General features: G+C 48.3%; 2 protein-coding genes across 4 annotated transcripts; one reads left to right on the forward strand and one right to left on the reverse strand.

The window, feature by feature from the left end:
- Positions 1-326: 326 nt before the first annotated feature.
- LOC115318391 (sesquipedalian-1) lies at positions 327-22,003 on the forward strand. 3 transcript variants are annotated; one of them, XM_029978111.3, is made up of 4 exons: positions 327-419; positions 509-604; positions 14,213-14,482; positions 19,836-22,003. In XM_029978111.3, exons 1-4 carry the CDS (start codon positions 417-419, stop codon positions 20,322-20,324), a joined length of 858 nt encoding a protein of 285 aa, XP_029833971.2. In that variant the 5' UTR covers positions 327-416; the 3' UTR covers positions 20,325-22,003. The 3 variants fall into 3 exon arrangements, with proteins under 3 accessions (XP_029833971.2, XP_029833969.2, XP_029833972.2); XM_029978109.3 differs by having other exon boundaries at positions 334-419; positions 491-604; XM_029978112.3 differs by lacking the exons at positions 327-419; positions 509-604 and adding an exon at positions 13,534-13,973.
- Positions 21,828-25,447, reverse strand: LOC115320372 (nucleolar protein dao-5). The gene has a single exon (XM_040220783.3). The coding sequence runs from the start codon at positions 25,106-25,108 to the stop codon at positions 22,577-22,579; it is 2,532 nt and encodes an 843-aa protein (XP_040076717.1). The 5' UTR covers positions 25,109-25,447; the 3' UTR covers positions 21,828-22,576.
- Between the last annotated feature and the right edge of the window lie 1,742 nt (positions 25,448-27,189).

Genomic DNA, 27,189 nt, shown 5'->3' on the forward strand with positions numbered 1-27,189 from the left:
CTGGGACTGAATCATCCTGGTCGGGCCAAGCCAGGACACCCGTCTACGAAAAGCGGGGGCCGAAGCAGTGTATTGCCTTGCCCGGGGGGCCCTGAAGGGTCCTAACGTACCCCGGGTTCAGCTCAACCGCAAGGATCCCCTTTTCTCCGGACACGGGTACGCCACGCACAATCAGACGTGGGTGGGCGAACCCACATGGCTCGGGGTTCGTAGTGACGCCACTCACCAAGCACCTACTAAAGTAGGTGCCCCCTGCGTGCGGGTATGGTGGCCCACGTGGCTGGGGTCCGTGGAGACGCCACTCTCCAAACACATGCTTTCACAGGTGCCCCCTGCGGGGGACCCCATAGAAGCTACAGCCCCATCGTGCAGTGCAACCTCCAGCTTCAGACTCAAAGGCTCCTCAACCGCTGCTCATGGTGAGGAAGGACTTGTGTTGGAAACAACAGCCTGCGTCTAATAGACAAACCAGACTCCGCGGAAGTGACAGCCCCGCCGTGCGGCGCAGACCCCATGGAGGCTACAGCCCCTTCGTGCAGTTCGCCCTTGGAGTTCCGACCAGTGGCACCGTCCACATGGTTCTCCTCTGGACCAGTTGGAGCTTGTAAGTGCCCCATTTCTTTTGTTCACCTGTGTGCCCATATGCTACTACTCATAACTAAAATGCATGTGCGTCAAGGTGGATATTAGTTTGTCTACTTCTCTGGTGACGGGCTTTTCATACAAAACCTGTAATTCGTTCATTCATTCATTTATTAATCCCTTAAATGCCTACGTGGGGCTTTACATAAGGGGGGCAGGCAGTCTTTGTACACTTCAGGTACACAGTACAAACAAAAAGAGTAAAAAAAAACGAACAAAAGATAATACACAAGTGAGCTACAGGCCGTAAAAGGTGGCAAGTGCTTCTCTAAATTTTGAGATATCCGATATTGTTACTATTGAGTCTGGTAATTTATTCCAATTATTAATAGAAAGCTGCAGAGGCGAAAATTTAAATATATTTGTCCTAGGAATGGATGAAAGAAGCTTGCAGGAGTTATATACCTTATATATAATATACCTTATGTTAAGGCATAGGGTAAAAATTTGTAAATTTAGCCAACATAGCTTCAAAAGCCTGCAGTTTCCCATGATTTCTAATTGTCTGTAGTTTAGGGGCATATTGTTGTGACGGAAGAATAAGAAGTGATGTTTGGATTAAAAGGATAGAAGAGAACAGCAGGGGCGAGATACGCTGAGAATAAAGCGTAACAACTGGTGTCAGAAGTGGAGCTCCGTTCGGGGCACCGTTTTCCGGCAAGCATGGACCGTCCTCGACAAGCTGAGGATGGGCTTCCGCAACCTAGAGGAGGAGCCATCCCGCCCCTTTCAGTTCCTGATCCCATTGAGCCTAACAGTCAAGCCGATGCCTCGACCGCCATTGCAGCTCTGCTGGATGTCCACCACCAACGGGCTGCTCAAGAGCCCAGGCAACGCGATGCAGCTCTCCTGGGCCCGTTTGCTCGAAGCGCTAACCGCGGCTAAAGTTAGCCGCAGTACCTAGGAGGTTGATTTTATTAATCACGTGACTGGCTCGGTAGGGATGCGGGGAAACATGGCGGTGCCACAGCGAGTGAGCGCTGCTCGCTTTGGAACTAATATGTCGTTGTAGCTGCAATATCGGGCGCGTTAGTCAGCAACGAATGGTGCAGGAGGCTTTCGCTTTGCCTTACCTCACTTAAACCGCAAAGCATGGGCAATTGCATCGCCCCATTTTTTAGATAGTGTTTCGATTCTGGGCATTTCTGAGCCTGTTATTTGTTACAAAAAAAAGCAATTCGTGCGATCTGCAATGAGGCTTACTGTAGCCACACAACACCCATGTTCAAAAGATTAGGCCTGATTAAAATAACAAATTATTATGACTATAAACTTATTCTCATGTACAAAACAGCATTAAATAAGCCAGACAGTATCTTCCTTTCCCTGTCCTCCTTACAAACAAAGCAGATTTCATATGCTGTTCGACACGCTGACACCTGGATAGTCTCTCGTTCAAGAACCAATTATGGTGACCAGATGCTGCAGTATAGGCTACCTAAAGTTTTAAATACTATGTCCCTTTTGGGTGTTGAAGTTGAAGTCATTTCCAAAAAGTGCTTACGTTCCAGATTTGTTGAATTGTAATATTTTAACTAGTCAAAATAGTGTACCTATAGTTATTTTTGTATCGTTACTGTTTTGTTTAATTTTGTATTTGAGATTGTTTACTCTGCGATGACTGCTGTTGCTGCCGAAGGGGAGGAAGGGACTCTGTCAAGCAGTTCCTACTGCTTTTTTCCCATCCTCCCACTCTTCATTGAAGAGAAAATAAACTTGAAACTTGAAACTTGAAACTTAAATGAACGCGATAATTGTCGGCATGGCAGCGTCTTTGGAAAGTGGATTGTTGATTATCCAAGCACCGAGGTGCATGCTACGACTGTAGTTGCACGCGTCGCACGTGCTGGCGTCTGCAGTAGTAAACGTTCTAAAGCAAAAAGCATAAAACAAATTTTTGCCTTGCACGCGCGTTCGTTAAAGCCTTATTATGTGTTTTTACTTCGAATCTTTTATAAGAAGGCCAGCGCGCGTACCGTAGAATTATACTTCCAGCGTCCTCCTCGCGATACCTGGATAATCTAGGAAAAAGTCCGTTGGGACGCTGTCTGCTTTTGTGTGCTATCAATACCCGGCCGATTGTGTCAAGGCAATCTGATTTCCAAAGACGTTGCCATGCCGACAATTATCGCTTTCATTTAGGCTTAAGAATGGCCAGAATCGAAACACTATATAAAAAATACGGCGATGCCATCGCCCATGCTTTGCAATTAGAGTGAGGTAAGGCAAAGCGAAAACCTCGTGCACCATTCGGTGCTGACTAACGCGCCCGATATTGCAGCTACGACATATAATTTCCAAAGCGAGCGGCGCTCACTCACTGGGGAACCGCCATGTTTCCACGCATCCCTACCGAGCCAGTCACGTGATTTCAAAATCCCTCTCCTAGGTACTGCGGCTAACTTTAGCCGGGGTTAGCGCTTCGAGCAAACGGGCCCAGGAGTGCTTTTGCCCCAAAATACCACTTCTGTCTATCAGTTCGTCCATAATACTTACTGGCTATTTTACAATTTTTCCTTCACGTGCAATTGGGCGTATTTTCAATTTCCAACGTGAACCAATTTTTACTACTATCCGACTTTATCTTTTTTTTTTAAATATTAGCAAAGGAATATAATTTCCAAGCTGATATATTTCGATGAAAAAGTAAGAGCTTGTTGAATTATGAAATTTCAAACTGCCTTGGTGTTTTCTAAGTAAGCAGCGTCTCATAAGGCGATCTTCCTTTTTCGGCATTACAGATCACTCGCTTCTGGTCAGTAACGGAGCATAACCATGCCAGCGACTTTGACGGCGTTAAGGTGACGAAGATAAGAATGGACCTAAAAAGAAAGGCGCAAGAAACGTCGGAACCACCAAGCAAGCTTTTGGCCCAGGCGTTTTGTAGTTCGTCAGCTGCTGTGCGGGCAAATATTGGAAGCCTGGAGACTGTGCGTCGCGACTTGCGCCAGCAAAGAAGCCGGCTGCGCCCAGCGGAACCAGAATCCACGGCTAAGATCGAGGTCGAGGACATCTGGGCAACGACCGGAGGAGAAGTGCCACAGCCGTTCCTCATTTATGACAACGGATCGGAGCGGCGGGACCGGATGCTGGTCTTCGCCAGCAGCGACCAGCTCAGAGCCTTGAGCACGAGTTCAACCTGGTATATGGACGGGACGTTTTCAGTCTGCCCCCCGCTGTTCAAACAACTTTACGTGCTCAGGTGCGCAGTCGGAGAAAGCTCGGTCGCCTGCGTCTACGCTCTCCTTGCTGGGTAGAGCCTCGCGATTTATGAAGAGCTTTTTCGGGCCGTCCTTGACGCATCCGAATCAAGAGGTTACCTTCCAGACCCCAGCGTCATCGTGAGTGATTACGAGATGGCTGCGATCCGGACAGCAAGGGAAGTCTTCGGACCAGACTTTGCATCCAGGGGGTGTTTCTTTCATCTGTGCCAGAGTACCCATCGCAAGGTAACGTGCGGTTATACAGCTTCCAGTAAACAATGATTTCTATTGAATCCTTTATAACAAAATAAATTTAATATCTTATTGAAGGCTTATTGGGATAATGTGAAATGCGATAGGCAAGGAGAGTTATTAGGGTGCGGATGCGCAACATGAAATTACCAAAAATCAAAAGCCAAATTGGACGTTTGAGTGATTTATACAGCGTAAGGTTGGTCTGCCAATAGGGGCGACACTGGTTTACACTGTAGATGAGCAATTTAGCCAGTGCAGTACAACCGCTAGCCTGGGGTCTTTAACGTGCACCACGCAGTAGTGATACACGACCGCACGCCGGTGAGATGCTCATCCAGATCGAAACAGGCAGGGGTGGGGCTCGAGCCCAGCAAGTGTATTGTAGAGTTTCAAATGTTATGTTACCCCTCGCTGCTCGCATTTATGTGTATGCATAGGTGTTTGCTAATTTTACATTTCTGTTCACCACAGCTACGTGAGCTGGGTCTGCTCAACAGGTACCGGACCGACGACGCCTTCAGGAAGACTTGCGGGATGCTAGACGGCCTTGCGTTCGTGCCTCCCGACCTTGTACCATCTGGACTTCAGCACATTCGTGACATGGAACCCGACGACATGGCCGAAATACTCGCGTACTTTGACTCCCCATACGTGAGCGGAACGTTTCGCACTGTTTCAAGAGCGGAAGCCAATGGACGACTGACAACCACCGTGCGCCGCCGACGCCCCGAGTTTCCTACGGAGATCTGGAACGTCATGGAAGCAACGCTGCGAGTTGAGGACCGCACAAACAACGCCTGCGAGGGCTGGAATAACGCCTTTAAACACCTCGTTGGGCATTCTCATCCGAGTGTTTGGAGGCTCATCGAGTGCTGCAGGCACTCGATGAGCCTGCAGCACTCGATGAGCCGTTACTGATTACTGCCTCCCAGAAGTAATTGAACAATTACTGCAAAGTAATTGATTACTTTTCACGTTACTTTCACGTTACTTTTTATTGCGATGACAGAAATACACAAATACACAGTAAAATATTGCGTACACAATTTTGTTTGGTTATTGTTTCCTTTTTTGTTTTCAGACCCGGACCTTGTCGTGTAGCTGACGCGCCGACCTAAGGAACAAAGCCAACTAAAAAGTCAATAGCGAGTTCCCGCTTCCCGTCGACTTTATCAGCAATCTGCAACGAGATCCGGAACTCCCCAGCCAAGGCTGGTGGCGCGCTTGTAGAAGTGCGTGGCGTAAAAGAAAAAAGGATTTGCCGACTAATCCTAGTTTTATTTTTTTTAGATGTTAAAAAAATGTCAATCATTTTTGCTCCATGGCTGAGTGACTATGCTGATTTTTGTGAGAAAAAAAAATTGTGGGATGAAAAATGTAATTGGTAATTGTGTAATTGATTACAGAAAAAAAGTAATTGAATTACTCCGAGCGTTACAGCTTGACAAATGTAATTGAAGCGTTACAAAATTACACTTAACTGTAATTGATTACAAGTAATCAATTACTTGTAACGCGTTACGTACAAGTCTGCCCGTGACCAAGGGACCGAGCGGGTCCCGAAACGTCGGGTTTATGTGTTTTTTAAATAAAACTTTGGTTAGAGTCCGCAAAAACTCTGTCGAGACGGGGGTGTGTCGCTGTGTGTGGGGGAGGGGCTGACATAGCTAGCCGAAATCCCTACGTGGGGAAGGTAGGGAAGAGCGTCCCGTTAAAAGAAGCGGACTTCTTCGGGACTCCTGTCTTCTGATGCTGTTTTTCGAGACCCTGTACAAATGTAAAGTAAACCCGTTGTCAAAAGCGGCCCTGCTTCCGAGCTCCTTCTGCCTGATGTCCTGGTCGGCGCCTGGCTCCAGCGGAGCCCGACAACAAGGACGACCTCGGAGCTAATACAGTACAAACCTACCCCGGGCTCCACTCAACCACCAGGATGCCCTTTTCCCCGGACACGGGAAAGCCACGCACAGCCAGATGCGGGCGGGCGAACCCGCATGGCTCGAGGTCCGTGGAGGAGACGCCACGGCGCCACTCTCCAAACACCTGTTTTGACAGGGGCCCCCTGCGGGGAGATCTGGAGCAAAGCCACCTGGGGGGCTAAGCTCGCCTCCGGCGGGAATCTCTCCGATGCCACGTGGCGAGGGAGGGGAGGATATTGTAGTGAGTGCGCAGGCGAGCTGGTGGAAATTAACCATTCTGATGTTAGCCTGAGACTGAGGCAGGAAAAGAGGAAGTTTCAAAGTAGAAGAAAAAGGGACAGTCGAGGATACGTCTCTTTTGGAGCTTCTTTTGACTCCGCCCCGGCGAGTTTCCCACTTCCCTCTTACATTTCCGACCCCCCCGGCGGCGGCGAGTTCCCCAGCGTAGCTCCGATTTTTCCCTACGCTCCGCAGTGAAGGGTTCTTATTTTATTTAAATCGGGGGATCGGTGGCCGGCTGGGCTAGGTAGTATCAACATACATGCAGCCTAATTTTTTTTATTTCAATCGTAAATGACAAATAAGAATAGGTAACAGCAGGGATGCTAATTATACAAACATTGCTTGGATATGGGCTAGATGACTACATCGGGATGGTTTCCTGCGCCACGTAGATGCAAGAAAAACGTTCTTGAGAAATATATAAACTAAAGCAGAGTATAGACGAAAAACAACATACAGAAATGGCGCAGACAAACAACTGTGTAATTTCTTTCTCATTTTTCTCCCCCACACCACCACACAGCCACAATATGTTGTTTTCTTTGTTGTTGTTTTTGTTGTTTTTTTTGTTTTTTTTTTTTAAATAGGGTGCACGTGGAGCGAAAGCTCGCGCTGCAGAACCCAGGATCGTGGATTCATCCCCACCGCTGCCATTTTCGATGTTGATGAGTATTGTACCGGCATGCGGTCGTGTATCACTACTGCCTGGTGCACGTTAAAGACCCTAGGCTAGCAGTCATACTGCACTGGCTAAACTGCTTATCTACAGTAGGTGACAATGTCGCAATGTTCTGGCATGTTCTCCTGCTGTATAAACAACTAACGGCCAATTTGTTTGTCAAAATACGGTGTGGAGGGAAAAAGATGAGAAAGAAATTACACAGTTGTTAGTCTGCACCATTCATGTACATTACTTTTCTTCTATCTGTTTTAGTTTCAATTTTATTAGGTGCGTTTATCTTGCATCTACGCAGCACAGCAACTCATCAAAATAATTGTAAAAGCCTGTAGGTAATGGTAAATTGCGTTCCTGGTTGCAGATTGCCGTAAAAACACATTTGTTTCTAGGATTCACTTTGTAGAATTTGGATGTAGGATTCACGACGGGGACGACGGTTCATTCACGGCTCCATCGCCTCAAGCCCGGTTCGCCACCCAGTTCATCGCACCTTACCACGTCTTTCGAGAGGCGATAGTGTTGTTGAAAATCAACGTCGTCCATGTCAAACACATTGGCGTGGTTTAAATACCTATGCCGACGGCAAAACACGAACGAAAACGCTGCCATTTTGGACGCTTCTCCCTGATTTCGCGCCCAACTCGCCCAAACTCGCCTAGGTCGGAGCCGGCAAGCTTTTCCCATCCGCGGCGGCTTCTGCCACGTCACAGTGACGTCACCGCATCTCGCCGCGAGTTCCGAATATGCAACTCTCCGACCGCCTCAAAACCCTCCGTTTAACGTCACGATCTAGGGAGTGTCGGCGCGTGTCGTCATGCACGGCGCCGACCAATCACGGCGGTCGGCGAGTTTGGCGGAGAACTTGCCTCGATCTCGCCGCGCCGAGCTTAGCCCCCCTGGAGCCGCTGGGGCGCTTGCCGAGCGGCTCCAACCGATCCGTCGGAAAGTGGCGGAACGCATCGAGCGGTCCGGAGTAGCTCTCCGCGAAGGCTCTTTCGGAGGAGCGCGATCAGTAGTCACTGGCTACCGTAGGCGTACCAACCGGGGGGAGGGGGGGGGGGGGGGGAGGGTCTGGTTTGCCCCCTCACTCAAAAACAGGTTGGTACGCCCCTGCTCGCTACATTTCAGTTTTATCAACGTTCCCGCGGGGGAGTGAATGAGTTTCGCGGCTTTTTTGTTTCGATTTCTGGGTGGGCTCTCTTGCTGTGCTTGCTTTCGTTCCTCTCGTCATGACCGACTCGCCCGAGCATGCTGCGGCGATGACATCGTTGCAGTTAATTTCAGGAGGTCTAATAAAACGCAGTGACAGCGAAATCAGAGACAGCGACGAAGATACCAGCGAGTGACGACGAGGCAGCCGTTCTAGGCAAAGTGTTTACCGAGTCGTTCGCCTTGCCAGCGAAAAGGTCCAAGCTATCGCGTTACGTCGAAGACGTTGTGCACACCTATTCGGATGAAGAGCTAGGTATGCCGTTTGTTTGTTGTGTGGTCTTTGAAATGTAATTGGAATAAATAGAAGACAATACGCCAAATACTCCGCAGATGGAAGTCGCCTTCGGAGATGACGATCGCTTTGCGGCATACGTGTTTGATATTGCTTAAAGGGCAACTCCGCTTCAGTTTTGATATTTAGAAAACTATGTAGCCCTCTTCAGTATCATATAGGAAGACCCCACGTCAAATATTACGATCTAATTCCGTTTATTTATTTAATAAACTGGCCAGCAAACCTTCAAGCGAGCCAAGTCGCCGAAATCTGCCAACTCTAGCGTGCGGCGCGAGGCGCAATCATCAGCGCGGTCAATGCCACGCAGTTGGAGCGGCCAACGTTGAGCCACTACGTCAGAGGCCTGATACGTCATTCTCACGTTTTGCTTGTTTTTACTTCTCAGAGCGAAATTGAACGATGACGTCATGAGTTTCTCCTCCCGGTATTGACTGACCGGGCGTTCACGTGATCACCGTCACACGGATGCGCTACTTTGCGCTGCCCTGCGCGCTTATCGGTCTGTTTCTCCGCTCCCCTTCTCTTTCGTCTTCTCCCCTTCCCCCTCTCCCCCAGGCCATCACCGTCCACGCCACGCAAAGCGACCTGCCCGCGTCTAAAAAAAAAAAAAAAACCTGCCCGCGTTGCGTGTCCTGTTTTTCGCTCCCTCCCGAACGTCACAAGACCACGTGGTTCGACGTGACGTGCCATGCCTCTGACGACCCGAGACCGATGTTGCCTGACGCAACCGAAGTTTCGGTTTCGGTATCTGCTGATGTTGAAATTAGGATTACACAAATAATATTCCACATTTCGCGAGTCCGAAGACGTACAGTTGTCTAGTAGTGCTTTCTGAATGTGAATCACATGGAAGCCTAAATTTTTCGGAATTGAGCGGAGTTGCCCTTTAACTGCATCCTACGGCTCGTACAAGTACTTTTAGTTGTCTTCATCGGGTTTATACGGGGTGTTTCACAAAAACGGACAAATTCGATATTGCGATAACTACGCGTCGCAACAGGAAAAGGCTTGTGTCGTTGTGGTCCTGGGCCAGGGGCCTATTTAGGAATTTTTTTCCAAAATATTTATATGGTTAATTATTTTTGCGTAATTAACTTTTTTAAATATTTTGTTTAAGGGCTTGGTTTCAATTAGAAACTTGCTGAGCGTCATTGAAAAAACACTAAATCACTAAATTGCAGAACGATAGAAGGCACGCGCGGCATTTCACGGCTTTCTGAAAAACCACACAACCTTCGACGGGTTTTTAAGTTTCGGTTTGCAATCGGAGCACTTCTCGGTCCCGACGACACCGCGCCCCGCGGAGAAATAGTGCAACCATCCTCTGCTGCATTGCGCAAGGACAACACAGCTATGGTGTACTAGAACTATTCTAGTACACCATGACGCAGCAGAGGTTGGTTGCACTATTTCTCCACGGGGCGCGGTAGCGTCGGGGCCGAGAAGCGCTCCGATTGCAAACCGAAACTTAAAAACCCGTATAGTCGGTTGCAAGCTAAGAAAAAACCGGAAGTGCCTCTCAGAGGAAAATGTAATACTACGCCGAGAAACGCCAGCCAATCGTTTTCATGACACCACGATTCCGTGGACCAATCGCGATCCTTTTGAAAAAAAAAAAGCTCAACATGGCTGATGGCCTTAGCAACGCGACGCTAGTTTCCCGTGACAATTATTCTGCTTTTTTGCACCGTGTTTTACGTGCCCGAGATTACACCACGAAATCTTAATGGTATCGGCTTGCGTTTGCAGCAGTTTTTGCGCGACAACGTGAGAATCCAGCGACGCTACCCCAACGAAAATTTCGAAGCGGGCGCGAGGCTTAGCACTGCTGAGAGGTGAGAAGCTACGCCGGACGTCGTCTGCTTCGTTGGATTGTGCTTCTTGAAGAACCGCTTTGGTGTCGCCGGTAAGGCTGCACCAGGCTGTTTCGTCCAAGAAGAATCAGGGGAATCGCTTTCCGATGTCACCTCAGTGCAAGGAGGTTAGAAGTACTAGGAGGGGGTACGTTGCAGTATTGGTGAAGCCTAGTCATAAAAAGTTTAAACGATTTTGTGCCCAGCGTGACCGCAGATCTGTCTGGCGATTGGTGCGCGTGACATGTCACGTGCGAGATGGATGGTTGATTGTAGGAGGGTTCCTTGCAGGCTTGCGCGCGCTCCGTCTGGTAGGTTTTATCAGATCGAAGGCTAGACGAAGGCTAGCTACGGTCACGTGATGTGGTGAGAGCAAGGAGGAAAATGAGAAAGAGGCGAGGCGTCAAGGGAGCGTGGCTTGTGGAGGCTACGCGGCTGACGTCATGCCCTCTCCTACCCTTCTATTCTCCATGCCTCAGTGGGGTCCATGACGGAAGACAAAGAGAGCGGGGCGCGGTGGTGGTGTCGATGACTTGGGAGGGTGCCGATTTGTCAAAACCCGAAAAGTATAATTATTCTTGTTTTCTATTCATCCAACAAAATAAAGGCACACATTTCGTGCGCAAAGCCCACAAAACTAAGTAAATCACTAAATATTTATAATTTGCAGGAACTATAAAGTTCTTCGCTTTCCCTCAATCGAAGGCGCTGGAAGACGGTATGTTAGACCGTATCTTGGACAGAAAATGAATTGGGAAGACGGTGCATTGGACATGACTTTCTTTCTTTACTAAACAGCTATTTCGTTGGCAAAAACATATTCTAACTAATTTAAATGTCCTGAATGAATTAAATAAATATTGTAGTAGTTTAAGACACGTTTCCTGGAGGAAGAAAAAGCAACGTTGCTAGCGAGCTACTTTCTCGACGGCGGAGGCACTTCAGATGGGCGCAATGCGCTTGTGGGCGGAGCTAAAAGATTGTTCTTAGGTTGCATCTGACTATAGAAGTTTGTGCGGTCTTTCAGAAATCTGTAAAATGCTGCGTGTGCCTTCTATCGTTCTGCAATTTATTGATTTCGTGTTTTTCGATGATGCTCAGCAATCTTCCAATTGAAACCATGGCCTTAAACAGAATATTAAAATCTTAATTACGGAAACATAATTAACAACTTAACTATCCCAAACTTTGATAATTTTCCTAAATGTGCCCCTGGCCCAGAACCAAAACGATACAAGCCTTTTTTTTTTTTTTTTTTTGCGAAGCAGTAGTTTTCGTAATATTGAATATGTCCACTTTTCATAAAACACCCTGTATAACTGTAAGGAAAATAAATTATGTCTTAACGTCAGGGTCACTGTTAATCAAGTAGTGGACAATCCAAATTTTTGTCAAAGCATGATGTTCCGAACAGAGATTCACGCTTTGACATCTTTTTTTTTTTTTTCAGTTGGTTCATAGCGCATAGGAGCAACCGCACCGACGCCCCCCCCCCCCCCCCCCCCCCCCCCTTTATTGATAGCAACTCGTCGGAAGAGCAGGCCGATCCAAAACTCACGCGCGACACACGTTCAAAGCTTTGCCGCGGCGCCGATTCTTGATTGGTATCTAAGCGTGCAAAGGCACCGAGACGCAGCACATCGGCATGCCAAGGAAGCTTTGATCACGCCGCGAGACCGGCGAAACATGCTTTCGACGAGATGTGGCTTTTTTCCTGGGGCCCCACTGCGCTTTTGTAGAAATTCCCTTGCGTTTTCAACTAGGGATGTCGCGAACCGGTCAAGTATCGAGTTCGACCAGGTTCGACTTTTTCGACCTTCTTGTGAAAAGTTCGACAAATGTTCAACTCAGGTTCTACTCCAATGCGCATGCGCGACAGGCTGGCCAGTTGTCTTCGGATTGGATGGTGATGTCTAAAGGATGATTTAAAGAGATACTACAACGAAATTTAGGCGCTTGTTTTTTGGTCCATCTGTGTTCAAAGGAGCAGTATCACACCGGACACACAAATATCTTCTTAAAAAAAGACAAAAAATAATTTTAAAACGAATTAAACGATTAGCAAAGGTGGATGTCGCTAACGCATCGTTTGTAATGCCCGTCTAGGAACCTTGACAGGTGGTGAGGATAACTGTCTCGCCCCTGTCCATCACGAAAGAAGATGGGAAGGAGGAACTCCCCTCTCCACGAGAATCTCTTTTGTGTGTCCCAGAAGTCGCTATTGTCCCTCCACAAGATTATAGAAGATTAACCCGTCACTCAAAATTCATACAAAAGCAGCCTTCAGTGGCTGGAACGACTAGGCCATCCTCTAGACGTCAGCCTCGCCGGAGCCTTGCTCGTCCCGAGACGAACTACGTCACGATTGCGTCGGATGTCACGTGCTCTCCGCTGGCTGCTCTCCGAGCGCTTGCCAGAGTGGGCCGTTTATAACGAGAAATACAGCCATGACGAAAGTAATGCCTAGAGAAGGGGAACAAGAGGGACAAAGGACAAACATAAATCTCCAAACACAGCTAGGTGACTGGTGAGCGTCCGAAAAAATCCGCCTGGTCCGGGTATCGAACTAGGGACCTCTCCATTACAAGTGGAGCGCTCTACCAACTGAGCCAACCAGGGGTTAGACGTCAGTAGAGCAAACTGGTTTTATCAGCTGCCACCAGTCGAACACCAATAAGGGTGAAGCTTGCAATTTAAAGTTATTATTATAATGCAATTAAATGCAAAGGTGCAAGCGAGCTGGACAAGAATGACGAAAGTAATCCCTGGAGAAGGGGAACAAGGGGGACAAAGGACAAACATAAATCGCTCACCAGTCACCTAGCTGTGTTTGGGGATTTATGTTTGTCCTTTGTCCCCCTTGTTCCCCTTCTCCAGGGATTACTTTCGTCATTCTTGTCCAGCTCGCTTGCACCTTAGCATTTAAATGCATCATAATTATAAATTTAAATTGCAAGCTTCACCCTTGTTGGTGTTCGACACATGTTCGCGACATCCCTATTCTCAACGGCAAGTCTCACGGCTTACACAGGGTTTTAAAAAACGTCTTCGGCGAATGACGACGAACGAGTAGAAAACGTCTCTTCACCACGCTGCCGCTGCCGTCAGCCTCTGCAACGCTAGCGAAAACGCGATTTCGCTCTATGAAAGATGGCCGTCCGGTGGCCGCCGTGGCCGTACTTTGGTTAAAGACGTAAAACTATAAGGTCACATGTACAGAGGTCAAAAATATGCAACATCGCGGCGGCCGGATGGGGGGTCACTTTCAGCTGCCAATGTATCGCTCTAAGCCCCTCACCTTGCTGGGTGTATCGTGCATATCCGTCCTAAACAACTTGTTGCTAGCGCCCCCAGCGTTCGTATTGTTTTAGCCTTATTAATTTTGAACGGCCCTCAGCGGCCGACAGATTCTGCGGTCCTCTGGAATTCGTAGTTTCGGCTGCGCGCATCTGCGGCCAATCTTTGGACATAAAAATGTTTTAAATTAGAACCGAATGAAACCTTACCGTGGAAACATTTTGAAGTCTTTTAAACCACCGTGCAGTCGCTCGAACTCTGCTCACAAGCGACCGTTATGTCTCCAGGAAGCTGACGTCGACGAAAGGTTGATGTTTTGGAGCGATTGCTGAAGCAGCGGTATGTGCCCTTCGGGCGTCGACTTTCGACAACATAACTTTGCGTTTTTACGCGCTCCCTCGCGATCTACCGTCATTTATTTATGGCTCAAATGCCCGTAGCGCTGTTGCCGTTACGCTAACCTGCCAAACTGCGGAATCCGCCGCGCGAACGAGCGTGTTTTCTTTTTTCTTTTAGCGTCATATTTTTTGCGACAACTGTCGCTGAATCTTGGCTTCTGTACACGTACCACGTTACAGGGGAGCTTGGTCTATCGCCTTGCCCTCATCATGAAGATCAACGACAAGAACCTAGTCACCTTCGCGCTGAGCAACACCCCCGTGGACCGAGAAGGCTGGCTCATGAAGCGGGGCGAAGTGAACCGGTCCTTCCAAAAGCGCTGGTTCCTGCTCAAGGGCAACCTGCTCTTCTACTTCGAGAAGAAGACGGACCGCGAACCCGTCGGCGTCGTCATCCTCGAAGGCTGCACCGTCGAACTGGCCGAAAACGAAGAGCTGTTCGCCTTCAAGGTGGGTTCAAGCGCCGCCCGCTCCGCGCGCCTCAGCAGTAGCTTCTGCCTGCGTTTGCCACTTCACTTCGATCAAATGCGGCGTAGTACAGCGGTTTTCGAACATGGGGAGCATATCCACTGTGTGGGAGGTTCTTGTAGTTGGGAGTGACCTCAAGTGACTCTATGCGAGCTACTCGTTCGGCCCTAATGAGATGTATCCTAGTCCACAGCAAGTCGCAAGGAATTCCTGCAAATCGCGTTGTTACTGCGTCATATCGGGCAGTACAGCATGTAAACGGGTACCGGACATTTCATCGAACGCAGTTTCATCGATTTTTCCTTTAGAGAATTTGGAAGTATTACAATACATGTTACATAATTTGATATCGCTTTTGAAATAGTTTTGACGCGGCTCTAAGTTCACCAGAAATCGAATTACTCCACCGGTAAATTTGTTTTCCACCTACACGTTGGTTACTGAATCAGAGAAGGTAACTATCATATCAGAACTTGAATGGATATGCGACTTATTATTTTCTGGCGAGGTAAGTGGCTGTTCTCGACCACACACTTTTTCCCACTTCATCCCTCCGTTAACGCGTGAAAGGCGCTCTCTGAAAAGGGAATCAGCTATTCTTCGCGGTACCTTTTTTATTTTGTATTTGACCTTTTTACCCGTGTTTTCATTCTATCCTAGGAGAATAGCTTCCTTTTTAAGAACATATCCTGTACGTAAAAAGTCCGGCAGGTCCACAGTTCAGTCGGTTACAATAAATTAACAAAGAGGGGAGACAGGTCTTTTTTTTTTTTTCTTTCTATCGTGCGACATTGGGACAGACCATTGCTTCAAGAAAGCGTCTTCATCTTGAAGCAGAATATGCCTCTTCAGTGACGAAGATACGCCCTTGAATGGACGGAAGTTCATCACTGCACTTATTGTTCACAGGTGTAAAAAGTGTTTGTCAGTGTTCCCATTTTTCATTGGCTACATTAACAACAGAAGTCATCATTTACTAGAAAAAAAAAAAAAAAGAATAGAAATAGAAGGAAAAAAGAAGAAAGTTTCTTCCTTTTAAAATTTATGAGTTAACAAATTTACTTTTTTCAGTGACCGCTGGGAGTATGCACCAACCCTGAGAGAGGGGAGTAAAGGGGAAGGCACCACTTTGGGGGGCACTGTCGTCCGATCAGTCACTCGGACAATGCTGGTTCGGTTTGACCCTCTCTGCTATTCTTGCGGTGTGGCTTCATAGTCGTCGTGCCTTACCGCTGCGCAGCTGTAGGTAGCACAAATAGCAGCAAAATTGGTTAAAATGCAAGGTTTTATAAAGTTCCAGCAGCCTTTTGCGGGTGGTGCACGAAAGCACCCGGTGTCGAACGGCCTTTTTGCTCCGCTTTTGAAAGCCCCGGTTTCAGAAGCCCATGACGCGAATCCCCGGTGTCAGCTGGCCGGGTCCTCAACGTGACAGTGGGACATCCTGCTTTTAACTAGAAGACAGTAAGGTACACGCGCGGTTGTGTAACTTAATCATGCCGTACTCAAGTAAAGAACAACTGGTTAAAGCTTTCCGTTCTTCAGGCGCACGCTATACACATTTACGTCTTGTCACGTTAAAGGTGAAAGAAAAAGAAAACAAGAAACATCAGTCACTGGCAAAACATTTGAGGCGTGCGAAATGGATTCAAGCCTTACGGTGAGAGAAGCCTGATGGAACACCTTGGCAACCAACCGTAAACTCCCCTGTTCGCCGGGTCCACTTCATCGGAGGTTCGTAGACGTGCTGAATTCAAAGAGAGGTTGTTTCTAACATACAGTTCCTTATTTTTTGACGATGCAGGCGAACCTTCTCGATATCAGGACTGTTCGGATTTTACCCCCTCCGAGTTTGTTTGCACGGCCCCGGGTATGGCGATGCCCCGTGCGCTCGCGCAATACAGAGGATGGCAAAGTGACGGAACACAATAAGCTTGAATAAATTAGGCGCTCAAGGAGAGCGTAGTTAGTTGTTTGTAGTGGCTTGGCCTCATAAATGGAGCTCACAAACTCCGCACAAGGTGGATAGTTGGGTCGGGATCAAAACTGGTCACCATTACTTACATAACACTGCCTTGAAAGCCGACCCCTTTTTTCAGTTACTTGCTCGACGCGACACCCAAGTGACGATTGAGTTTCAAGGTATAAAGACGAACGAGGTCATCTGTATCGTAGACAGTGGCTTTCATGAATCCTTCAGGGTCGTCCTCAGCCATTCAAAAAAAAAAAAAAAAAAAGATACACGCAAAGCGACAACAGAAAGACATGTTCATAATGGCGAAAGATGGAACGCCACCAGAGAACACACTTAAACACACGGATCGACAGACACGCCAGGTCTTGGTGTGGATGATGGAGCTCCCCAAGAAAAGTTTTGAGCGATTCCCACAAGGGTGAGCCACGATTGTGGCCAAACTCTGAGAAAGGCCCATTATATTGAATAACAGTGTTCTCCTTGTGGTGTTAAAAAAAAAAAACTATTTCCTAGGTGTAGAATTCCATCTGCTCAAGTAGGCGGTGTTCGATGAAACGGCTTTGATGAAATGGCATTCTATGAAACGGCTTCAATGAAACAGTGTGTGATGAAATGTCTAGACCCACATGTAAACTAATGCAAAAATCGGCTTCTCAACGTATTGCGCTACGATTTGCTACAAGGTACAAACAGGTGGTGTAAGTTTACAGTGAAAAAATGAAGGGATATGCTTGCACATATTTTAAAAAGCCATATTCGACAGACTTACCTCATTTAAAAGAAGAAGAAAACATCCTGTTCTGGGCAATCTATGCCGCCACTTAGCAGGCAATGCACGAGTAGTGAGCTGGCAGACGATCCCGTAAAAGAACCCAAATCGGCCAGCGCTCCCTCGACGCAGCGTACGCCGTCTGTCGGCAGCACTTCTCTCTAGGCGTGCATCGTCTGGGAAGAAGTTTATTTTCTGATGTTTTCACCGTAAACTTACACCACCTGCTTGCACCTCTGTAGCAAATTGCAGCGCGATACGTTGAAAAACCGATTTTTGCGGGCCGTCTAAAGTGCCCTAAAAGCGTTAGTTTTCATGCTGTAGTTGCCATCCTGGAAAATATTGAAGTCGCTGCTCATTAGGCAGTGCAATGTTAGTTAGCCACAATGGGTGTCTGGCATCTCCATTACAGATGAGAGATCTTGCCACTACCACTGCCATTGCGGGGTCTGAACATGCATCACGCTGTAGTGATACACGACCTCACGCCGGTGCGATGCTCGTCCAGATTGAAATCGGCAGGAGTGGGGAGAATAGAGCCCAGGATTCCTGGGCTCTGGAGCACGAGCTTTCTCTCCACATGCTCCAATCTGCTGCGTGCCAACACACTTGGCCGTCAATCCCCCTCGTTGGATGCTCAAAGTGCAGCATTGCATCATCTTGGGGAATGTCTTTTGCATAAATGCTCAGATAACTGGAGTATGTCGTGCCTGTACTCGCCCAGAGTATTCCGGTTGTATCTTTAATAAGAAGGCTCCGCAGGTATCGAAGGTTGGTTTATCATGCTGGCAATGCGGCGATTATTGTTTTTCCACTACTTTCGTTGTTTCACTTTTAGCAACTTTTTTCACATTCTGGAAGATATGGCAAGGGCTCTCCTGACTCGATTTCTGTTGAGGCTAGGTTTGATTTCCTTTAGTGAGTGATGCGGAAGCTTCCGGCGGACACCTAGTGTCAAGCTGTTGTGGGAAAATTCTAGAAATTATATTGTGCAGCGTTTTTCACGCAATAGTGCACAGTGTTATTTCTATGACTTTGCCCCAGAAATTACTTATTAAATACTATCCATTGCCTATATCTGTACAGCAGTGCTTGCAATTGGGCTGGTAATCATTCTCCGATCAGACTGCGCTGCTAGGGTTGTAACCTGAAACGACGCCGAGACTAGGTTGAAAGCGTGACATACGCGAGTAAGCACTACATTCATACTTCACGCCATCTTTGGGCACAAGATACAAGTAGATTTTAATTGCTTAGTTCTCCATCTTGCAGCAGGTCGAGACTCGTCGCCGTGGACTGTCAGGAATGCGGTCATTTAACCCCTTGCCTACTCATGTTTTTTTCTTTAAAGATCGTACAGAAAGCTTTATTTAAATCAAGCAATTTGCGTCAAAATAAAGAAAAACGTTTCCTTGGCTTTCAGGCGTAGTCTCGTGCTCTATACCAGGACCTCTGGTCGTCTCCTCTTCTTCAGTAGTTCTTCACAGTATGATAGAAATCGAGAGATTAGCAGAAACCTCACATAGGACATTGTTTTGCCGAAAATTGGGGTCTCCACTATGGACCTCTTGGACCAGTTCCTTTTGACTGTGTGTTTTTTCACTTGCGTCAGAATGATGCACAAGGCAAAGTATGCCTTTATCTCATCCGGAATGGTGTCAAACCATTGCTCCTCATAGCATTTCTTGGGACGATCCTCATCGCCCATCTCTTGTTCGGCGTAGCGATTTGTCTCAGCAGAGGCAGACGCCCAAAAATCATGACTTGCAAGCACGGAAAAGGTCGACAAGGCGCTTGTCTTCTCACCAAGACTGCATTGAACCCTTGCTGACACACCTGGGGTTTCTACAAAGGTGAACTGAGCAGGCTGGTTGTCCCTCTTCTCCCAGTTCCACTGACGTGCAGACGCGGAAGTCGATGAAATGCTTCCAGGATTCGCATCGTTTTCAACACTTTTCTCACAGTCCGTTGAACTCTCATCGGATTCCGAGTAATCGGAAAGGCAGCAGGATTCGTCGTCAGAAATAGTGGCGCATTCATCACTTTCAAAAAGAAGTCTTTGTATATCTTCGTCCGCCAAAGCAGACCTCCGCGCCGAAGACATGTTTTTGGCGCGCTTGCTTACAATAGTGCGCTTATTTTTTGTCAATGGAGCGCCCTCTCTCTGTCAAAAGGCAAAGCAAACAAGAAAAGAACCCAAGGTAAACAGGAGCAACAGGGGTAGTGCTGCCATCTGCCGCAGAGCTCACAAAACAAGCTCTGAAACCGAAACACGAGTCACACTCGTGGTCGGGTTTTATGGTCCGTAAATGGCGGCACGAGTGACACTCGTTATTAGGGGTTAACACTTAAAAAGTGGCACAAAAACAATAAAGAAAAAAGGTCAAATCAGTGTTCTTGTTTGCCAATGCAGCGATATCTCGTCCATATGGACACCTCTGTTCTCCGGACAAATAATCCATAATGCGAACCGTCCGTGACAGCGAGACAGAGACGCACCTAATTGCCCAGTTCGTCCCCGAAAAGCTTGCCCACACAGCAAGGTATCCATGTTATTGAGCCGATATTAATGAGACCCGACCGTTGCTCCCCAGGTGGTGTTCCACGGCTCGGGCCACCGGATGTACATGCTTTCGGCTGAGTCGCAGGAGTGCATGGAGGGCTGGATGAAGGCCCTGGCCTGCGCCTCGTACGACTACATGAAGCTCATGGTGGCCGAGCTGCAGCGCCAGCTCAGCGAGGTGGCCGAGGCCGAGCGGCTTGCCAAGTGCGGCAACACCACGCCGCTGCTCGTCGGGGGCCAGCTGCCGGCCAACCGGTCGGACAGCTGCCTGTGCGTGCGCGACACCTCGGGCCGCACCGCCCGCTTCAACCCCTTCGATCGCTGGAAGGAGGACTTTGCCGCCGGCAGCGAGGGGGCGGCGCCGCCGGTCGCGTCGGCATCACCACGCGCCGTGGCGTCGGCCAAGTACACATTTGCCGAGCTGCACCGGCAGTACGGGACGAGGGTGAGAAAGCTCATCGAGGAGAGGAGGCGGAGGGAGGAGAAGGAGCGGGGACTCGAACTGCTCATCGACCTCTGAAGAAGGGAGCAGAGCTCATCGATGCGGCGCCGTGTGGATTCCGTTTCTTCGACGTGGGCCGCGACACCGGAGGTGTTGCGCTGTGCGGGTAATCTCGTGCATTTCCGGAGCGTTTAGGAACAGTGCGTAGCATGCGATGGCCGGAACGAGACTGGACGTGTTGTACTGACCTGAAAACTAATGTGTGCTGCTCAACGTTGCTGGTCGGCCCATTAGTCTGCCTTGCATCGCTTGTTTAGGGAGTTGTTACAACTCGGACTGAGGATTTGTGGCAATGCCATCCAGACACGAGACAAGTTCAGGTAGTTTCCTTTGCAGGTCTCGCGTGCCATTAACGGAGCATAGTGGTGCCCCCTTCATCTTGTGGTCCGAGTACCAGTTGACCCGCAATTATGACGCATTTCTAAAACTGTTTTTCTACCAGTGCAGAATTACAGGGAAAAAAATGTTTTATCTTCATCTGCTGCACTCAGCTTAGGATTGTCACTCTGTTGTAGCACAGCAGCATCACACCGTGCCATGTATTCCTGTATGGTGCAGTGTGGGCGGAAAGTTTGAGGGTGCTAATGGTATGCAAGTGCTTGTGCAAATGAAGTGCTTTCGACGGGTACACAAACCCAGCCATATTCCCTGCTGTAAATAATAGTACTGCGAGATCGTCCAGACAGAAAAGGCTAGTCTTGCCATAGGTTGCGTTCCATCACGTTTTTACCACCGGTGATCTTGCACCGATATCAATAAATGTACAAATTTCCCGTGTTGAAAGTATGATCCCGCGAAATCCATCTTCGGTCTAAGTCAAATTCGTAAGTCCCAGCGTGTCAGCTTTACTATTCGTTCTTTCTCGCGAGGGTCGAAACGTGGTGCCATTGTGCAAATAGGCACCAAACCCTTCCGGTTCTGAACTTGACGGGAGGTTTCCCAGTATTTGCATAATCAAATATTCACGCTATCTTCAGGAAATGGCCACTCGTAGCTCTATCAGACTTGATTTACTCTTACGATAAAAGGATGACGAGTAAAACAAATTGGGAAACATGTGAACCGGAAGTGTGCCGGGGCTAACCAAGTTTGTTGCCAAACAAAAAAGGGTGAGTAGACCTCCACAGGCACGCTTTCTCGATGCCCCTGCCTTGTTCCGCTTCATTTGCACCAAGCTAGGGAGCGCAGCTACATCTGCGACCGTGAGCCCCCTTGCTGCGAAGTGTGCCTCTGGTTTGTAGACATCCATGCAGCGAGGGCAATCTTGCAAAGCCAAAAGTCTGGTCTCGAGTCCCAACCCGTGTGCAGTGCATAGGGCAGCGTGTGGTGGATAGCGCTACTTCTACTGTTGTGTGTTGTGCATGGTCTTGTGGAAGTACAGAGAGAGTTCGAAATATGGGAGCACTTTTACTGGGCACCCTCTAATGCTCAAGGTGAAGCTAGTGCCTGGGAAGTATGTTTGAGCAGATTGAAAACGAGAGACAGGAGAATTGTCACAGTTGCACATTTTTACACGGCAAGGAACGTCTACAAATGTTTTAATATATGAACAATGGTGTAAAAAACATACATTGTTGGCGAGGAATGATGGGGTGAAACTGCCGATGGCAGCAGATTCCCGAGGTACAACTGTTTTGCACATCTGCAAATGCACCTGCCAAATGTTGATGGAAATAAAAAAAAACAAAAAACCTTCACTTTTTTTCCCAACCAAGCCGCAGAAGCACTTTAAAATAAAAAAAACCGGGACTCCAATTTTACGACGGTGTGCCCAACATCCACACGGGATATGAATATGGAGGTTGGTAATCAAGGTGTTTAGTATACATCTAAACCACCAAGCAGCACAGTCTAGAAACACGTGCAGCACATCCAAAGAGACCAAGTCCCCCGTCGGTACATGTTCAAACTACAATTCGCTACGGATATGTGTAAAACAGAAAAACAAGATGGCCTGTCACAATGTCAAAATCTATCCAATTCATACTCTCAAGTCCACCTTAAAGGTGTGTGGAATAAACCACAAAACGCTGCTGTGGAGTAAACACATCATGTACCATGACAATCGACGAAATGCTTTGCATTCAGAAAAAGTTGCTCGACCACAAATAACTTTCCGAAAAAAACTTCTAAAATCCAAGAACAAACCCAGCCAGCCATATTTTGAGTACACTAGCAATATGAAGAGGAAATGAACAAAATTCTGACATCACTGAACAAAAAGCCTTGCAATAGACCTTTTGTTGAGTGTGCGCAACAAAATTGTGACATCACTTCAAAGAAAATGTAGCAAACATGTCGGTGAGTCGTACAGTCGGCGTGATGTTGGACACCCGGCTCCACTGCTGCAGCAGGACCCTTGTGCCGTGCACATTCACATACATCTTGTAAGGATCACAGCCACCAAAAACCACGGTGGGCCTTCTACGAGCAGACTTCGGTCCCCAGCACCGTCTGGGGTCGAGGCCCGAGGAAGGGACCTCGATAGTCAAGAAAGCGGGACCTGTTGTCACCTCTCGTTCACGGAGGCCGAGGCAGACGGTCTCCCTCAGCAGACGGTCCGACGAGACAAACTGTTCCGCTCTCCAGGAGGGAGAATCACGCAGAGTCCACAGGTCTTGATTTTGTAGACTACCCGAGATGCATCTGGGGTGTGGAGAACTGGACAGGGACTCTTTAGGATGCACTTGCTGAAGAGGATCAGTTTCCAATGTAGCCTGCTTTTCCTGCACTACATCTGCATGCTCCATAGGCTGTTCATCAGGCTCGGTTGGAAGCCCTTTGAGTTGTTCAGGTTTCTTCGAAGCTCTTACACTTTTTGCTGCCTTTTGTTGCATTTTGGCTAGAGAAGGCTCTTGGTTCTCATTAGACAGAGTCCCCAAAGCAGATGCTGCTGGAAGTTCCAGGTCCTTATCAGCTGCTGTTCTCTGCTTCTTGCCTCTTGTTTTCACTTCTAGTTCTTTCCTAGGTGGAGATGACACTTCAAGGCCTGCGTCGACGTTGCTCCGACGCTTTCTTGGCACCGCTCGACCGGATGTGACCTGTGGTTGTTCTTCAAGTGTTAACTGTTTTTTTGCTCTGACTGCCTGCTTCTTAGGTGAAGCCTTTGTTTTGCGTTTATTAAGTGGTTCCTCATCATCAGAGAGAAAGTCTGGCTGGACGGTGCTGTTTGCAACAGCGGGCACATCTGAAGCTGACCTGGATGCATGTTCTGTTGATGTGCCCCGTTTTAGCAAAACAGATGGTAGTTTCTCTAATGCAAGCTGTTTCTGCACTTTCGTCAGCATGTTACTTGCAGAAGATTGCTTCTTTCTACGTTTTGCTAAGGGAGCATCCTCATCCGAAAAGACTTCTGCCTGGGCATCAGTTCCAGCAATTTCAGGAAGCAAGGCTTCTTCCGTGGTTACACGTTTTCCTGATGTACCCTTTTTGGGAGAAATAGGTAATTGCTTGGCCTTGGGTGGTTGCTTGGCTCTGGGCAGTGGCCTGGTTTTGTGTATGACCAGAGGAACATCACTTCCTGAAAGAATGCCTGGTTCATTACCATTGGTGGGGGCCTTGGCTGTCATTTGTTCCACAGCTGGTGTAGCAACTCGTTTTCTCGGAGTACCCTTTTTGGGCGATGCAGATGTTTGATCTTCAAGTGCACCTTGGCTCTGCACTTTGGTCAATCGCTTACCCCTGGGTGATGCCTTTGTTTTGCATTCAATCAGAGGATTGTCACCATCCGAAAAGATTTCTGGTTTCACAATGACAGATGCTTCAGGGGGAACAGCAGCTTCCTCCACGATTAATTTACTTGCACGCTTTCTCGGGGTCACTTGCTTTGGCAATGCAGGCACTTCATCGTCAACCATGAGCTTTCTTTGTGCTTTGGTCAAATGCTGTTTCCCGGGAGATACCTTGTACGTCTGCCCAGCTGGATTGCCGTTGCCGTTCGGTACAGCTTCTGCATGATGGTTCTGGTCAACTGTTAAAAGTTCTGCCGCGGCGGCTTCTGCAGCCGGTTTTTGGGGTCCGGTCTGCTTACGTTCAGGGGAACGTTTCTCGGTGCCGTCCGCCAACCTCTGCGGAGCATTTCTCTGACGGCCGGTCCTACGTGGCGTTCCGGGCACTTCAGGTACTGGACCGCTCGACATTTTGGATTCCTTCACCTCACCCGATTCCTGACTCCCGACCATGGACTTGACTGGACTATCAAGCTGCGTCACTTTCACGGTCTCGGCTACGACTGTACCACCGGCTTTTTCGGAAGAGGTGGCGGCGGCTTCCGAGCATTCGTTTTTCTCTTCACCGTTGTTGTCGTTACCAGATGGTGGAAGCGGCACGCGATCTTCATTTTCGTCTTTTGTGGCACAGTCATCTTGAATGGTACCCTCGTCAGCGCTAGCCTCATCGGCGACGATGTAGTCGTCGTAGTCTATCTCCGAAGACCGTGGCTCGGGATCGACGCCGGGGTTGCGCAAATCGTCCTCTTCTAAAGCGTGCGCACCACAACCCGACGATGCGATCGATTCCGTTTTCTTGTCGCACGTTGAATCTCTGTCAGACTCTTCAACGGGGGCTTGCGGCGTTTCCACGGGCGCAGGAACAGCGCTCCGACTCGTCGCGTTGAGTTCCAACAAGATGTCCTCAATCGTCTCGCCGCGGTCATACGGCCGCGCTGAGCGATCAGCGATCACATCGGCAGTCGAGCTCGCCTCGTCGGCATGTCGACCCGCCACACAGCCATTACCGGCACCGGCGATCGGAGAGTTTTCGGTGACGTTCGCTGAACCACCGACTGTGTCGCGCTTTTCCATCTTTAGAAGCAAGGTTGCGTCGAAGCAAGCGAGGAGCGTAGGTTTTTGCCGTAGTTGACTTACTTTTTAGTGCGAAGTTTGAAGGTACAGCTAACCATCGCTGCTTCCGAGATGCTAGCGCTACAAATCGGGATGGGAGTAGCGATCAACACGACGAAGTGTTTCCTGCGAGCAGCAGAGCCGCAGAACTTGATCCAAAGGCGCTCCGCAGTGCGAGACGCAAAAGCTACGGGTGGTAAAAGTTCATACGCAGCAATCATTCAACGAGACAAAGCACGAAGCAATGACCACTAGGCCTGCGCTCTTGAAAGTGTTTTCCCCCTTTTTTTATCTTTTCCTGAAGCCGGCTTTTGTGGCCGGCTTCTGCATATTTCACCTCAAGGTGGCGCGCGCGTCAATATAGGTGTGTGTGACGTCATCACTTTGTTTTGCCGGGAGATATGAACTCTAATTCCACTTAAACTCTGATCTAATTTATATAAAAAAAAAAAAAAAAAAAAAAAAACATTGCCGGATTGCCAGGAATGTTTGCTCTAACCAAGAACTATTTTCATTGAAACCTTCCCACCTGGCACATTCGTCGGGCATGTAATCTTACCAAAAGTAAAGCCACCTGCCAGTCCTGAATCCACCTTTTTCAATGGACCTCTTGGCGAATATGTGCTGCCACCTAGACACGCGACTGGGGTCGAGGCTAAGTGTCGAAAAAACAACGCGCGCGCGAGGCCTCTCCCACCCGTTGCACACCCAAAACGTCAGCGACATCCTGTTCACCCATTGAGGCGCTGTGACCTAGATACGGCTCCCCCAAACTCGCCTTTGTCCCCATCGTGCGTAATCTTCCGCCCCGAAGTCGACACAACGAAACCATCTTCCCTCTCTGCTCGGCCAGAAGGAAGAGAGAGAGGGTACTGGAACCAGTTACTCTCGAACCGATGTTTCTGCAAAAGGTCCATTATCTGTTGCCACTATTGGCAGTATGCGCGAACTACAGAAGGTGCTTCTCTAGCTATCATCATCATCGTTTGTGACGTCACTGGTAGGACAAACTGGGACAGACCGCGCAGTTCTTGGATCCCTTGGCTCAACAGCTCGCTTCATGCGCTCTTTGGGCAATGCGAGGCAAAGCAGCTCTTTCACATGTTGTGTTAATTCGGTGCAGTGATATTTCTAAGACATTTTACCAAAGCTTGAAACCGTGGCACGCGTAGGCGTGCTAACAAACACTTTTGGCGCTGAGGTGTCGAATCGCTGGGGATCGTGGAGGTGGACATTTTACCAAAGCTTGAAACTGTGGCACGTGTAGTCGTGCTAACAAGCACTTTTGGCACTGAGGTGTTGAAGCACTAAGATGATGGTTCTCTACCCCGGTACAAGCTGGATGACAAAAATAGAGAATATTCAGCGCTTTATTCAGCTACAACATCTACCACGGCGAATAGGGTGTATTTTTTATTATGATTCGGACAAAATAAAACTGAGAAAGTAATGTCTCATCAAATTGAAAAGAAAGCGAAATTCGAGAACCTCTCACATGTGCAGTACACACTTGAGCAGCGATTTCCCTACACATCCCCCCCCCCCCTTGTTTTTCTGAAGGCTACCCCTTAATTTGCAACGACTCCTCTATTCTCAACTCTCCCCTCCCCCCCCCCCCTCCCCCCCCCCCTCCCTCCCTAAAAATTTAGACACCCCCCTTGATTTCAATTCCTGGGGAAACCCCTGCACTTCAATGAAAGCGACTCTGTGTATCCCGTTGGTTGCAATGGGTTCTGTGAGTGACGGTCTGTTATTAGTTCCAAGTTGATTCCTTTTTGAATTTTGTAAACCAGTAAACAAACATCCTCAATATAACTGGCAGGAAGAAGAGGTGGCTGGCTTCCAGTTTCGTTTCAATTAAATCCCGCCTTATTCACCGGGTCGACGCGAAACACGCGAGACCCTCTCGCGATCGAAGTCTTAAATCTAGTAAGTCGGTGACACTTCAGCATACCAAAAAAGAAAGTATACACCTGTAAATTACCATTGTTTGTATGTTTAATTTTGTGGACCCAGATGCGCATAATGCGTGATGTGCTTCT

Source organism: Ixodes scapularis, unplaced genomic scaffold, assembly GCF_016920785.2.
Source record: "Ixodes scapularis isolate PalLabHiFi unplaced genomic scaffold, ASM1692078v2 PGA_scaffold1__304_contigs__length_218370807, whole genome shotgun sequence".
Classification (NCBI taxonomy): Eukaryota; Metazoa; Arthropoda; class Arachnida; order Ixodida; family Ixodidae; genus Ixodes; species Ixodes scapularis.

Excerpts from the sequence above, each read along its gene's own strand:
- LOC115320372 (XM_040220783.3), bottom strand. The coding sequence starts at position 25,108 with ATGGAAAAGCGCGACACAGTCGGTGGTTCAGCGAACGTCACCGAAAAC.
- LOC115318391 (XM_029978109.3), top strand. Across the intron at positions 605-14,212 it reads CTCTGGACCAGTTGGAGCTT|GGGAGCTTGGTCTATCGCCT; the intron begins GTAAGTGCCCCA and ends ACCACGTTACAG. Across the intron at positions 14,483-19,835 it reads AAGAGCTGTTCGCCTTCAAG|GTGGTGTTCCACGGCTCGGG; the intron begins GTGGGTTCAAGC and ends GTTGCTCCCCAG.